The following is a 14,240-nucleotide window of genomic DNA, read 5'->3' as shown; positions in this document are numbered from 1 at the left end:
ATTGCAGCTGGTTTCACAGAAACGTTGTCAGAGTGAGATGAAATGCTCTCGGAAGCCAATAAGATCAAGCTGTTGTGTTAGTCCTTTTACCTTGGCTAATTTCCTTTTCAGATGTAAAATGGCTTTAGGATATCATAAGGACGACATTATAGAGACATCATGATCTGGTATTACTGTAGCCCCTGACCATCCAAATTGCCCTTGTTTTCTTGAACAGTTCAGACACCCTGTGTATTTTTGTAAAAGCTGTGCTATGTAATGTTCTGCGGCACTTCAATAGAGGAGAAAAAATGAGAACCAGCTAATTGAATTGCCAAGTATTATAGACTGTCTGCTTATCCTGGTTGCCGTGACAATAATCTACTTAATTCTGGCTTTAACAAGGCAAGAGGAGGGTGTTATTGCACTAATGATATTGAAACATGAGATACCTGATGATTTTAGGGTTTATGTTATGAATCACATTTTTTCAGCCCTTAAAATACATTTACCATAACAAATAACTGGATGAATAATTCGGAATAGTTTCTTAATACAATCAAACCCAACCTGCAAAGGTCTTGCTGTCTCTCTAAGGAGTAACAGTCATCAGTACTGCTCTGACTTCAAAGTCTGGGAGCTTACCTGAGAGTGCACAATGCTCTATTCCCTTATCATGCTGTCTGGCAATAGTGAATAATTGTGCTGGAAAGTGACTTCCTGCTCAGGTCCTCCATTCATTCAAACCTCTTAAGTCGCTACCTCGGTACATGTGTATACTGTAGGTCTAGTGAAGAGCAAGGACAAATTAGCAGGGTCATTCTGTTCAGAGGAAGGGCAAAGATTTAGCTAACTGTTTTTCCTGGAACCGATTGGTAGTAATGGCAGAATAATGGCAGCTGGTTTCACAAACGTTTTCAGAGTGAGATGAAATGCACTCGGAGGCCAGTAAGATCGAGCTGTTGATTTAGTCCTTTACCTCAGCTCTTTTCCTTCTCTTTGGATATCAGAAGGAAGACAATATGAAGACCTCTTCTGATCTTTACAAATGTTACGTAACCCCGGGTGGATTTAAGATTACCAGGATTACATTTGTTAGTTGGAGTGTGTCATTTTAACTTTTAAAACCTTGTTTATACATACCAACGGCTTGATCAGCCTGCTCATCATTTTGAGGCTGCAGAAGAAGAAATTAGATGTGGGGTAATAATATATGTATAGTAAAAGGGTCCCAGCTGTGTTTATGTATCATATGTAAAATGATCGCTAATGTCAAAAGCTGTTGAGTGCTCTTCCCTATAAGCGTGATGACAGTCAGTTTTTATTTTGTTTACTGTGAAATAACGTTGTATCTGGTCAAACACAATTATTATTATTAGCTAGAGGAGCTCCACTTTAACCCAGGTCTCCATAATCAGGGTTAACCAGGTCATTATTGTAGAAGATATCATTTGTTCTGAATAATTTAGCTGTATCTGGCCAAACAACATTTTTTTTTTTATAAATACATGTCTTCTCTTCTGTCCACAGATCCACCATGCGCTGAGTGTTGAAGACAACCTGCTGCACCCGTGCAGGAAGCTCCTAGCCTTTGCTGGATGTGTGTGTCTCAGGGTGACATGCCCGACTCAGCCTAGGTACATGTACCGTGCCAGCTCCCAGAGGACCTCAGTGTATGCCCATCTGACCGGGGCCCTGTTGGAGGCCACTGCCGCCCTCGGGGCCCGAAGCACTTTGCCCAGTGTAACCGTTGGCTCCACTGGACACGCCATGCTCAAAGGTAAGAAGGTGTGTGTGTGTGTTATAGGAGGCTAGTGCATGTATGTATGTGTCTTTACTACCGTTCAAAAATGCATTTACTACCTTAGAAATGCCCCCCAAAAAATTCAATTTTGAAATAACATCAAATTTTTCAGAAATATAGTGTAGACATTGTTAATGTTGTAAATCACTATTGTAGCTGGAAACGGCTGATTTTTGAATGGAATATCTACATAGGCGTACAGAGTCCCATTATCAGCAACCATCACTCCTGCGGAGTTCCTCTGTCCAGTGTCTGTGTTCTTCTGTCCAGTGTCTGTGCTCATCTTAATCTTTTATTTTTATTTGCCAGTCTGAGGTATGGCTATGTCTTTGCCACTCTGCCTAATAGGCCAGCATCCCGGAGTCGCCTCTTCACTGTTGACAGGGGTACTATTTAATGAAGCTGTCAGTTGAGGACTTGTGAGGCGTCTGTTTCTCAAACTAGACACTTTAATGTACTTAATGTCCTCTTGCTCAGTTATGCTCCCAATCCTCTTTTTATTCTGATTAGAGCCAGTTTGCGCTGTTCTGTGAAGGGAGTAGTACACAGCCTTGTACGAGCTCCTCAGTTTCTTGGCAATTTCTAGCATGGAATAGCCGTAATATCTTAGAACAAGAATAGACTGATGAGTTTCAGAAGAATGTGCTTTGATTTTGGCCATTTTGAGCCTGTAATCGAACCTACAAATCCTGTTGCTCAACTAGTCTAAAGAAGGACAGTTTTATTGCTTCTTTAATGATCACAACAGTTTTCAGCTGTGTTAACATAATTGCAAAAGGGTTTTCTATTGATCAAATAGCATTTTAAAATTATAAACTTGGATTAGCTAACGCAACGTGCCATTGGAACCCAGGAGTGATGGTTGCTGATAATGAGCCTCTGTACTAGAGGACGACCGATTAATCGGAATGGGCGATTTAATTAGGGCAGATTTCATAACATTTCATAACAATCGGAAATCTGTATTTTTGGACACCGATTTTGTCGATTTTAAAATTAAATAAATACATTTTGAACACCTTTAATTATCCTTTATTTAACTAGACAAGTCAGTTAAGAACACATTCTTATTTTCAATGACGGCCTGGGAACAGTGGGTTAACTGCCTTGTTCAGGGGCAGAACGACAGATTTTTACCTTGTCAGCTCGGGGATTCAATCTTGCAACCTTAGTTAACTAGTAACATTGCCTGTTACGCGAATGCAGTAAGCCAAGGTAAGTTGCTAGCTAGCATTAAACTTATCTTATAAAAAACAATCAATCAATCATAATCACTAGTTAACTACACATGGTTGATGATATTACTATTTTATCTAGCGTGTCCTGCGTTGCATATAATCAATGCGGTGCATATTCATGAAAAAGGACTGTCGTTGCTCCAATGTGTACCTAACCATAAACATCAATGCCTTTCTTAAAATCCATACACAAAAGTATATATTTTTAAACCTGCATATTTAGCTAAAATAAATCCAGGTTTGCAGGCAATATTAACCAGGTGAAATTGTGTCACTTCTCTTGCGTTCATTGCACACAGAGTCAGTGTATATGCAACAGTTTGGGCCACCTAATTTGCCAGAATTTTACGTAATTATGACATTACATTGACGGTTGTGCAATGTAACAGGAATATTTAGACTTATGGATGCCACCCGTTAGATAAAATACGGAACAGTTCCGTATTTCACTAAAAGAAAAAACGTCTTGTTTTCGAGATGATAGTTTTCGGATTCGACCATATTAATGACCTAAGGCTCGTATTTCTGTGTGTTATAATTAAGTCTATGATTTGATAGAGCAGTCTGACTGAGCGGTGGTAGGCACCAGCAGGCTCGTAAGCATTCATTCAAATAGCATTTTCGTGCGGTTTGCCAGTAGCTCGTCGCTGTGCTTCAAGCACTGCGCTGTTTATGACTTCAAGCCTATCAACTCCCAAGATTAGGCTGGTGTAACCGATGTGAAATGGCTAGTTAGTTAGCGGGGTGCGCGCTAATAGCGTTTCAAACGTCACTTGCTCTGAGGCTTGGAGTGATTGTTCCCCTTGCTCTGCATGGGTAACGCTGCTTCGAGGGTGGCTGTTGTCGATGTGTTCCTGGTTCGAGCCCAAGTAGGAGCGAGGAGAGGGATGGAAGCTATACTGTTACACTGGCAATACTAAAGTGCCTATAAGAACATCCAATAGTCAAAGGTTAATGAAATACAATTGGTATAGCGAGAAATAGTCCTATAATTCCTATAATAACTACTACCTAAAACTTCTTGCCTAGGAATATTGAAGACTCATGTTAAAAGGAACCACCAGCTTTCATATGTTCTCATGTTCTGAGCATGGAACTTAAACGTTAGCTTTCTTACATGGCACATATTGCACTTTTACTTTCTTCTCCAACACTTTGTTTTTGCATTATTTAAACCAAATTGAACATGTTTCATTATTTATTTCAGGCTAAATTGATTTTATTGATGTATTATATTAAGTTAAAATAAGTGTTCATTCAGTATTGGTGTAATTGTCATTATTACAAATACATTTTAAAATTCGGCCAATTAATCGGTATCAGCCTTTTCTTTGTCCTCCAATAATCGGTATCGGTATCGGCGTGGAAAAATCATAATCGGTCGACCTCTATTCTGTACGCCTATGTACAATTGAAGTCGGAAGTTTACATACACTTATGTTGGAGTCATTTACTCGTTTTTCAACCACTCCACACATTTCTTGTTAACAAACTATAGTTTTGGAAAGTCGGTTAGAACATCTACTTTGTGCATGACACAAGTCATTTTTCCAACAGTTGTTTACAGACAGATTATTTCACTTATAATTCACTGTATTACAATTCCATTGGGTCAGAAGTTTACATACACTAAGTTGACTGTGCTTTTAAACAGCTTAGAAAACTCCAGAAAATTATGTCATGGCTTTAGAAGCTTCTGATAGGCTAATTGACAATATTTGAGTCAATTGGAGTTATACCTGTGGATGTATTTCAAGGCCTACCTTCATACTCAGTGCCACTTTGCTTGACATCATGGGGAAATCTCAATAAATCAGCCAAATAAATTGTAGACCTCCACAAGTCTGGTTCATCCTTGGGAGCAATTTCCAAACGCCTGACAGTACCACGTTCATCTGTACAAACAATAGTACGCAAGTATAATCACCATGGATTACGCAGCCGTCATTCCGCTCAGGAAGGAGACCCGTTCTGTCTCCTAGAGATGAACATACTTTGGTGCAAAAACTGAAAATCAATCCCAGAACAACAGCAAAGGACCTTGTGAAGATGCTGGAGGAAACAGGTACGAAAGTATCTTTATCCACAGTAAAACGAGTCCTATATTGACATAACCTGAAAGGCCGCTCAGCAAGGAAGAAGCCACTGCTCCAAAACCGCCATTAAAAAAGCCAGACTACGGTTTGGAACTGCACATGGGGACAAAGATTGTACTTTTTGGAGAAATGTCCTCTGGTCTGATGAAACAAAAATATAACTTTGGCCAGAACAGCCAAAGAACACCATCCCAACCTTGAAGCACGGGGGTGGTAGCATCATGTTGTGGGCTTTGCTTTGCTGCAGGAGGGACTGATGCACGTCACAAAATAGATAGCTTCACGAGGAAGGAAAACTATGTGGATATATTGAAGCAACATCTCAAGACATCAGTCAGTGGGTTAAAGCTTGGTCGCAAATGGGTCTTCCAAATGGACAATGACCCCAAGCATGCTTCCAAAGTTGTGGCAAAATGGCTTAAGGACAGCAAAGTCAAGGTATTGGAGTGGCCATCACAAAGCCCTGACCTCAATACTATATGGGCAGAACTGAAAAAGTGTGAGCGAGCAAGGTGGCCGACAAACCTGACTCCGTTATTCCAGCTCTGTCAGGAGGAATGGGCCAACATTCACCCAACTTACTGTGGGAAGCTTGTGGAAGGCTACCCAAAAGGTTTGACCCAAGTTAAACAATTTAAAGGTAATGCTACCAAATACTAATTGAGTGTATGTAAACATCTGACCCACTGGGAATGTGATGAAATCATAATTTCACATTCTTAAAATAAAGTGGTGATCCTAACTTGACCTAAAACATGGATTTTTTACTTGTATTAAATGTCAGGAATTGTGAAAAACGGAGTTTACATGTATTTGGCTAAGGTGTATGTAAACCTACAACTTCAACTGTAGATATTCCATTAAAAATCTGCTGTTTCCAGCTCCAATAGTCATTTACAACATTAACAATGTCTACACTGTATTTCTGATCAATTTGATGGTATTTTAATGGACAAAAAACTTGCCGTTCTTTCAAAAAGGAGGAAATATACAATACAGGGTATTTGTGTGTGATCAGCCAATGTTCTGTTAAATCTGAGAAGGTCCCTCAGAAGGGCCCAGAAGTCCCTCTTTGGTTTGTGTCCTCATAATAATGCAGCATACTGACTACTACAATGACACTAAACCTTTTTTGGATGTATCTTGTACCACACACAGTTTATAGCAGTTTAACAGAAAGTGGTCTGAACTTCAGATTACCTAGGTAGAACTTGAATTGGCTTGTATTTCTGTCTGACTTCGCTCTCTGTCCCCGCTCGTGTTCCAGAAGGGAAGGTCTGTGTGTTCCTGTGAGTTGCTCCTGATATTTGAACTGCAGTTTAATAGAATAGAAGAGGTTCTCATTAGTCATGTATTCCCCAGTGATCTGCTCTCTTATTTTTCCCACATGCTGGCTAGCTCAGGTCTGGCCGCATCGGGCCATGTGAGAGAGAACATGTCTGTCTAACCTAGGCCAGGCACTGTGGTCGTATATAATTTGTTGTTTTAGAGTTACCCAATACTTGTGAAGCTTGTGAATCACTAAAAAGCCTACTCGTTAATTGAGCTATTTCTAGCACCTTATCACTAACTTAAGGCCTGGAGCATTCAGAACTGTTCAAATCTTATGTTCTCTAAAGTTCTTTATTTGTTAGTGTGGGTTTTCCAACGTTGTTATTCAGAGATATTAGATATCAATCCTTGTGTTGATGAGACTGATGGTGCCAACTAATGAGAAAAACAACCCACGCTAATCTATTCACTCTCCCTAGTTTAGCTAAGTGCCTGCAGTGAGTCACGCTGAGGTTCAACTCTGCACCTCGTCCAAATCAGAAAAGCTAGAAAATTAAAAACGCAATATGCACTTCAAAGATGGCTGCTTTTCTCCTTTGATTAGCACAAGTACTTTATTTCCCCTCTCTCCCTGATTGTCTCCTGGTCTAATCTGATGTTGGCTGACGCCTGCCTTCTTTCTGGCTGGCCCACACACTCTCTGTGTCTCTTTGTGTCTCTCGCGAGAGTCTCTCGTGCTGTCTCTCTGTCTCTCTCTCACGCTCTACAGTGATGATTTCACCTTGAAGTCTCCCGTGGGCCTGTCTAGCACGATGATGTAACACCCACACACACAAAGAGAGAGCGCTGTAAGCTTATCCCCCCTCTGGCTCGGACGAAAATCCTGCTGGACAGAGGCCAGGTGACAGGCCGTCTGATGCGGCTTTGACACATTGAGTCACTAGCCCCCTCGCCATCCCTGCCGTCCAAATATTAATTGCAGGAGCATTCCTTTGTTATAGAGTCCGGGAAGGCGTACGGCATTCGTTCAATACCAGAACTGAAAGCCGATAGAGCCCTTTGTAGGACTTGATTGAGATGCCGGTAGCTGTCGTGCGAGGTTGGATTGAGGTGGTAAATAAGGAGAAAGAGACCCCCGATGTTAGGCTATGCTATGGACTGCAGAATGTATTCACCCAGCAGGTTTAGAAACTATAGCAGTTTACTCCAGTACTTCTCTTATTCGTACAGTATGATCCACAGCAAAGGTTTTGAGTCAAAGCCCGCAGAATACATGTAGACTCTACCTGCCTCGGTTTTGATTAGCAGACTCGGTTCTGATAACTAAGAGCATTTGGCCCGAAGCACATCCGTCGCCTTTGATATACAGATTGATGATGATCTCTATATACGGCAGTCTCCCTCAGGAGTCCAAGTGATGTTTTCCTCTGTGGAAGAGTCTTTTCATAATAGAATGTCAGTCAGGGGTTTGTGTTGTTTGTAAGTGGAGGCTGAGTGTGGTTGGGACTGTACCACACACAGTGGATGAGTCCATCACCACCTAGCGATCTTGTTCTCATCTCTGGAATATGAAAAACATTGTATTAACCCTTTCTTCAAAGGGTGAGGTCAGTGAGGCTTGTTTTGGGATCCACCCGTCTTCTCCTCTTCCTGGCCTTCTTCCAATTGGCTACATACTGTTACTGTCATGTTCCCTTCAGTACATTGTCACTGATGTTAAAATGCTGTTGTAGTCTTCCAGCCAAGAGCAGTGTCACTGCGACTATCTACTGTAATAAGTAGAGAACAGATACAGTAAGGTGTAGATGGCTATTGAGCAACTTATTTATTTAGAGATGGGAACAATCTCATTTTATGACTGGCATTTGTGAGGGCTTAGGACTTTAATAGAATATTTCTAAATCATGCCAAATGATCAGAAGCATTCTAACACTTGATAAAGGCGTTTCAAACTTAGATGTTCAGAGGCACGCCGATGACCGAGAGACTCGGTGACGTCAGTGCTGTATGTGGATTGAGGACATTCACAACCACCCTCGTCGTTATTGTTATGAGGGTTGAGTGTGACATACTGGCAGCTGCAAACGCAAATAACGGCTTCAGAAAAATGCTGACTGGAATAGCCAGGTCAAGATCAGGTCAAAGTACAGCGAGATCCACCAGTATGCTAGAATGAAAAGCGTTTGTTTTGTCTGAAGTGCAGATCCACATGGCGAGAGGTTAGAGAGGCTGCTTGTCAGCCCAGGTTGTCAGCTAGCGTTGTATATGTTGAACTGCTTGTGGACAAAAAGCAGGTGTGGGTTAAACAATGAAGCCTTTCCTTCTCTTCTGAGTAGTCATGATATGAAAAGCCATGTTCAGTTTTTTTTGTTTGTGTACTGAATAGGGTGAAGCTTGAAGTCTTTTGTCTTACAGATCATATTGTCTAAATGTGGTTTAAATGACTAATTTCAGGGAAATACTGTTTGGCTTCCTCCCAACAGGCTGTTGATATACATTGTGTGTTTGAACCATATATTTGGCGACATGGACGGGGGAAGTCTCCAGTTTTTAAGGCTGTCAATGATGTATGACCTCATGCCTTACAGAGATGACATCAGAGGTCAAAGAGTGGTGGGGAAAAAAAACAAAAAACCTGGGGCCAAGAGTTTTTTTCCTTATCTGGTAGTCAATCCAGGTAAAACTGGACCTTATATGGTATGAAGGTGTTTATCAGTTGTTAAAAGTTTTAATATGGGCTATGATGGGACCAGTGTTTTTGTCATCCGGTCACATGGTTTGAAAAACTCTCCTGGAAAAACTCCTGGGTTTGGGGAGGATGAAAACCCTGTCAAACTGTGGCAACCTGTACTTGTTTCACATCAATTCATATGGATTGTTTTTTTAAAGCTAGACTAACAGGGAGAGGGTTTTCCTCTGCACAGACAGCCAGCATGATTGGACAATGGCACTCACCAGGCTGAGCTTGCGTCATGCAGGTTTGCATTGTGTAGGCCTGCCCTACGCAACTGTAGGCCTAATAAAAAAATGATCTCAGTCTGTCAGCTATTGTGTTTATTGAGTAATTCAAGTTTACTCTTAACACAAATAACTGGGCTATAAAAACTTAATGTTAGTGCTTTGTTTACCCTGGCCAGAGGGACAGAGAGTAGTAGTGTGAATGATGTGTTATCAGTGGCGTATTGCAAGGCAACATGCAAGGTCCCCCCAAAGTAATAAATAAATTGTATATTCATTTATTTTGGCGTTGTGAAAACAGCTAACTGCGGGGGATGTGTGGTTGTCACGCTTGCTAAATAAATAAGCTACCAGAGGAAAGTGGAGAGCGCGAGTTCCTTAAATCGGATTTCTCAAGACATACACAGAGGCTGCAGCAGCACTCCGATGTGAAGGACAGAGAAATTGTGCGTGAGTTGACCAATCATGAGGGAATTTGTTTAAGAAAACAAAATAAACACGTTTTTTTAACACGTTTTAGCATTAATATTTTTTTATTAAACTAAATCAGAAAAGGTGAGGCGCTGCCCCACCTAAGTGAAAAGTGCTGTGGAAAATGCCAGCTTACCACATGCATTCTGGCAGCACTGAGTATTACCTTGATATTCTGTTAGTCAGACTTAAATGTTCCTTTGGACTGGGGAGTGACTAAGCTTTATCCGAATATATTTATCTGAAAACCATTTTACGACCGCCAATAAATCAATGGTACACTCCTTTTCTCTGAGATTTCCCTCCACTTTGTAATGAGTCATATTTGGCTTCTAGACTACATGTTTAGATACTTGACTCCCCCTCTGTGGAGGGACATGTATAGTCTTCATGTGTATGTAAACTGACCTCACAGAGAGGAGCTGGGGGAGGGAAGGGGGAGGGAGGAGTGTTGGGGCTATCGGTGTCTCTCTGTGTGGGGTGTTCTAGCTGGAGGTGGGGGGGCTGGCTGCTGGCGCATGGCTGTGAGATTTGTAGCGTGTCAGCTCGGGGAGCAGCAGAGCAACGAGAGCTGGAGAGCAGCTGGCGCTCCTGATGTGGACAAGTGCACCTCGCCGGTGCTGTGTGAACAACCACGGAGCTAACAGTAACGCTGCTCCCGCCGTCCGCAGCTCAGCCATGAAGCACTCCCACAGGATGGACTTCAAGCTGATCAGTAAGTGGGCTTTAAATGAAACCATCTAGAGACAAAAGATTCAGTGCTGTAGTCCTATGGAATGTACTATACTGGGAGTGTGTGGAGTATGCTGTGAGTGTGGACTGTGCTGTGAGTGTGTGGGCTATACTATGACTGTACTGGGGGTGTGTGGACTGTACTGGGGGTGTGTGGACTGTACTTGGGGTGTGTGGACTGTACTGTGGGTGTGTGGACTGTACTGTGGGTGTGTGGACTGCACTGGGGGTGTGTGGACTGTACTGGGGGTGTGTGGACTACACTGTGACTGTACTGTGAGTGTGTGGACTATACTGTGAGTGTGTGGACTATACTGTGAGTGTGTGGACTACTGTGAGTGTGTGGACTATACCGTGACTGTACTGTGTGTGTGTGGACTATACTGTGAGTGTGTGGACTATACTGTGAGTGTGTGGACTGTACTGTGTGTGTGGACTATACTGTGTGTGTGTGGACTATACTGTGAGTGTGTGGACTATACTGTGAGTGTGTGGACTGTACTGTGAGTGTGTGGACTGTACTGTGAGAGTGTGGAGTATACTGTGAGAGTGTGGAGTATACTGTGACTGTACTGCGAGTGTGGAGTATACTGTGAGTGTGTGGACTATACTGTGACTGTATTGTGAGTGTGGAGTATACTGTGAGAGTGTGGAGTATACTGTAAGAGTGTGGAGTATACTGTGACTGTACTGTGAGTGTGGAGTATACTGTGATTGGACTGCGAGTGTGGAGTATACTGTGACTATACTGTGAGTGTGTGGAGGCTCTTTTCACCCAACTGTAAGCTATCTGCCTGCACCTTAGCAAGCCTTCTCAAGTGTGTGTGATTAGATTTCTTCAGTTTCTATAGCTAGCCTACTCCTGTGGGTTGTCACTTGTCTCCACAGAGTTTCTGTCTCCAGAGCTGTCACAGACTGTTGCTACTCCTGTCTCTGTCTGTGGCTAGTTTACCAGGACTGGCTGGTCACAGTATGTCCTGGTTTGTAATGGCATGTTTTATTTTGAGCTCCAAGGACAGACTTCTGTTCCTCTACAGTCTGTTGCAATGTTGTTTTGAATGATGTGGATTTGTTGACTTGAAACAGTATTTTTGATGTCATGAACTTGTTGTGTGGTTTGGGCTTTAGAGAGACACTGGTCAGGTGCCGTGGTTATAGTCTGTATCCGCTGATGTAAAAAGGGCTTTATAAATGCATTTGATTGATTAAATAAGGTTTTGGGGTGTTGTGTTAGGCCCTTGTCATGAGACCGATATGGGTAAAGTCAATTTATCATAATAAAGAAATGTGTATATAACCGGGCTGGTTTTAGATCAAATAAAATAATGATCTCCGACTTGGTGCACCTGTTTGATTAATCTCCTACTGTAGTTGTGATTGTCATCACTGCAGCAGTGAGTAACGTCAGACATGTAAAGGTTCTGTGCTCTGCTCAGGTCAGTATAAATAGCCAGGTGATTCATCATGGCATGGCTCAAGCTACAGTAATTGCAAGCTTCTCTTGATCCGGTTTTGTAATGGTTTACATTCTGTTATTCTCCTTCGTCACGCCAATAAGCATCCTACCGACTTGTTCCTCACACAGGAAATATCACAGAGGGGCAAAGGGAAAGAACTCTCTCGACTCAGGTCTTCACTCTCTTTCCTGAGGATCTGACCTATGGCCTTTAAGCACCCTGAATACAGCTCTGAAGTATATTGTTGTACAGACAGGGGCCGTGACACAGGCTGACAGAAAGACGCCGAGTGTGATCACAGAGGACGTCTCCTCAGCAGGATGTACAGTGGGGAGAACAAGTATTTGATACACTGCTGATTTTGCAGGTTTTCCTACTTACAGAGCATGTAGAGGTCTGTAATTTTTTATCATAGGTACACTTCAACTGTGAGAGACGGAATCTAAAACGAAAATCCAGAAAATCACATTGTATGATTTTTAAATAATTAATTTGCATTTTATTGCATGACATAAGTATTTGATCACCTACCAACCAGTAAGAATTCCGTCTCTCACAGACCTGTTCGTTTTTCTTTAAGAAGCCCTCCTGTTCTCCACTCATTACCTGTATTAACTGCACCTGTTTGAACTCGTTACCTGTATAAAAGACACCTGTCCACACACTCAATCAAACAGACTCCAGAGAGCTGGGAGAGAGCTGGGACCACAGTCTCAAAGAAAACCATAAGTAACACACTACGCCGTCATGGATTAAAATCCTGCAGCGCACGCAAGGTCCCCCTGCTCAAGCCAGCGCTTGTCGAGGCCCGTCTGAAGTTTGCCAATTACCATCTGGATGATCCAGAGGAGGAATGGGAGAAGGTCATGTGGTCTGATGAGACAAAAAGAGAGCTTTTTGGTCTAAACTCCACTTGCTGTGTTTTTAGGAAGAAGAAGGATGAGTACAACCCCAAGAACACCATCCCAACCGTGAAGCATGGAGGTGGAAACATCATTATTTGGGGATGCTTTTCTGCAAAGGGGACAGGACGACTGTATTGAAGATGGGTTGTGGCTGGGTCTTCCAGCATGACAACGACCCAAAACACACAGCCAGGGCAACTAAGGAGTGGTTCCGTAAGAAGCATCTCAGGGTCCTGGAGTGGCCTAGCCAGTCTCCAGACCTGAACCCAATAGAAAATCTTTGGAGGGAGCTAAAAGTCCGTATTGCCCAGCGACAGCCCCGAAACCTGAAGTATCTGGAGAAGGTCTGTATGAAGGAGTGGGCCAAAATCCCTGCTGCAGTGTGTGCAAACCTGGTCAAGAACTACGGGAAACGTATGATCTCTGTAATTGCAAACAAAGATTTCTGTACCAGATATTAAGTTCTGCTTTTCTGATGTATCAAATACTTATGTCATGCAATAAAATGCAAATTAATTGCTTAAAAATCATCCAATGTGATTTTCTGGATTTTTGTTTTAGATTCCGTCTCTCACAGTTGAATTGTACCTATGTTAAAAATTACAGACCTCTACATGCTTTGTAAGTAGGAAAACCTGCAAAATCGGCAGTGTATCAAATACTAGTTCTCCCCACCGTACATTAGGCTACAGCCTGGACTAGCCACCTAGGCAGCCTGGGTATTCCCTATATGGTGCACTACTTTTTACCAGAGCCCTATTGGACCTGGCCAAACCTAGTGCACTACTATATAGGAATAAGGAGCCATTTAGGATGCAACCGGGTCTATTCTAAAACAGGATCTTTGCAGACAATCTCCCATGAGCCCTGCTTTACCAGGCTTTTATGCAAGGCTTATGCTGTGCTTTGAGTAGGGCATTGTGCATAAAGATTAGTTAGCGGGAGACACTTAGCCCCGGAGTATTGTACTACATAATCAAATGCAATTTATTTCCACTTCAAAAGGTAGCTCATAAAAAGAGGACATTGAGCAGATGTTGGAGATGGATGATAACAGACGTTGATTTGTTGAAAATATTTCCAGGACCATATGCCGCACAGCTTTTTTTAAATTAAATGTTCAATATTAGTTTTGAGATATTAACTTGATAAGAAGTCAATGATTTATAGCGTTATAAAACCGAAACAAATGCTGCTCTTGTTTAAGGGAGAGTAGTGTTATTGACTGCAAGGATAAAATGGCTAATATGGTCAATGGCAATGTTTGAGCTTCAACTGTTATATGGGGGCCCAATAAAACACAGAGCCCCCTTTATCAAGGTTCTAAA

The 14,240-nt window shown here is 42.1% G+C and overlaps 1 protein-coding gene across 23 annotated transcripts in view; it reads left to right on the top strand.

Moving 5' to 3' along the window:
- The window catches only part of LOC110491405 (1-phosphatidylinositol 4,5-bisphosphate phosphodiesterase epsilon-1), an 83,492-nt gene that overhangs the window by 44,445 nt on the left and 24,807 nt on the right, over positions 1 to 14,240 (top strand). For 18 of the 23 annotated variants that reach the window (XM_021564826.3, XM_090201942.1, XM_021564824.3 and 15 more), the window contains one exon: positions 1,510 to 1,759. In XM_021564826.3, coding sequence (XP_021420501.3) covers positions 1,510 to 1,759 — 250 coding nt within the window. Of the gene's footprint in view, positions 1 to 1,509; positions 1,760 to 8,605; positions 10,534 to 14,240 lie in introns of those variants that run through there. The other 5 variants (XM_090201951.1, XM_090201953.1, XM_090201947.1 and 2 more) reach the window with 1 other exon arrangement.

Source organism: Oncorhynchus mykiss, chromosome 16, assembly GCF_057628025.1.
Source record: "Oncorhynchus mykiss isolate SJ-2025 chromosome 16, ASM5762802v1, whole genome shotgun sequence".
In the NCBI taxonomy this organism is placed as follows: domain Eukaryota; kingdom Metazoa; phylum Chordata; class Actinopteri; order Salmoniformes; family Salmonidae; genus Oncorhynchus; species Oncorhynchus mykiss.
Note: the sequence above shows the minus strand (reverse complement) of the source record. Positions and strands in the feature narration are given on the sequence as shown.